The sequence below is a fragment of the Phalaenopsis equestris genome, unplaced genomic scaffold (assembly GCF_001263595.1).
Source record: "Phalaenopsis equestris unplaced genomic scaffold, ASM126359v1 Scaffold194422, whole genome shotgun sequence".
NCBI classification, from domain to species: Eukaryota; Viridiplantae; Streptophyta; class Magnoliopsida; order Asparagales; family Orchidaceae; genus Phalaenopsis; species Phalaenopsis equestris.
In genome coordinates this window covers 1-1,151 of record NW_018214371.1, presented here as the reverse complement: position 1 = coordinate 1,151, position 1,151 = coordinate 1, and the positions used below count along the sequence as shown (strand labels likewise).

The 1,151-nt window shown below is 29.0% G+C and overlaps 1 protein-coding gene across 1 annotated transcript; it reads left to right on the top strand.

Moving 5' to 3' along the window:
• Positions 1–751: 751 nt before the first annotated feature.
• Positions 752–1,147, top strand: LOC110034897 (putative serine carboxypeptidase-like 53; the record flags this gene model as incomplete). The annotated part of the gene is made up of 2 exons (XM_020739135.1): positions 752–855; positions 954–1,147. Coding segments are annotated over exons 1-2 (270 nt in total), but the record flags the coding sequence as incomplete, so codon positions are not given.
• Between the last annotated feature and the right edge of the window lie 4 nt (positions 1,148–1,151).

The window sequence follows — 1,151 nt, the reverse complement described above, 5'->3', positions numbered from 1 at the left end:
GCCTTCCACTTCGTAAACACTTCCATACAATTTTAGTGTAATAAATAAAAAAGATGATAAATAGTGGAAACCTCTAATAAAGTGAACTGCAGTAGATCAAGAAATTAAAATAATATTATATGATTCTAAATATTGAATTGTAAAAGAAGTAATTAACATATACATTGTGTGCCTGGCAAAAAGGAATTTTAAAACGGATGTGGGCAAAATGATGAAAAATAAATTACAAAACATTTATTTCAAAAAAATTGTTGAAGTGACATCATTTAAAGATGAAAATTTACCAAATAAACTTTGATGAATTTATAAAATTGCTATAAAAAATAAAGAATAAAAATTGACAAACATGGGGTTATTTGAATAAAAGTTAATCAAACAATTACAAAAAATAGGTTAACACATAAGCTATCACTCAACAAGGAGAATTGAAAATTAATAATCAATATTGCCAAATCAAAATAGTTAGGATGAAGTTAATGATGATGAATGAGTCTCAAATTATCCAACATATAAATTTACATAGAATCTATCTAAAATTTTGAGCTCTAAAAACAACAATTTTATATAAATTGTTCAAGCGATAAATAAATAAAAATAATTTGCAGAATTCTTTAGAATTTTAAGCCAAAAATGCCCACATGGAGGACAACTATTTGAAGTCCTTACAAGCTATTCTATAGTTTTTCTATATGATTCCAGCTGAATATATTTTAACAATGCATTATATTTTGATGCATAAAATAAAAGGACCCGGATGCAGCTCGCTTGCTTATGGAGCTATGATGGAACTAGGACCATTCAGAGTAAACAGTGATGGAAAAACTCTCCAAAGAAATATTTATGCATGGAATAATGGTAAGTGCTGCTACTTCGAGACAAAATATCTTCATTAATTAAAGTCTCGAGATTATGATCTTAATTATGTTATTTTTATAATATCACAATACGTGCAGTGGCAAACGTAATCTTCTTGGAATCTCCTGCGGGTGTGGGTTTCTCATACTCGAATACGACGTCGGATTATGATAAGAATGGAGACAAGAGAACTGCTGATGATTCCTACACATTTTTAGTAAATTGGATGGAGAGATTTCCACAGTACAAGAATAGAGATTTTTTCATAACTGGCGAAAGTTATGCTGGCCATTATG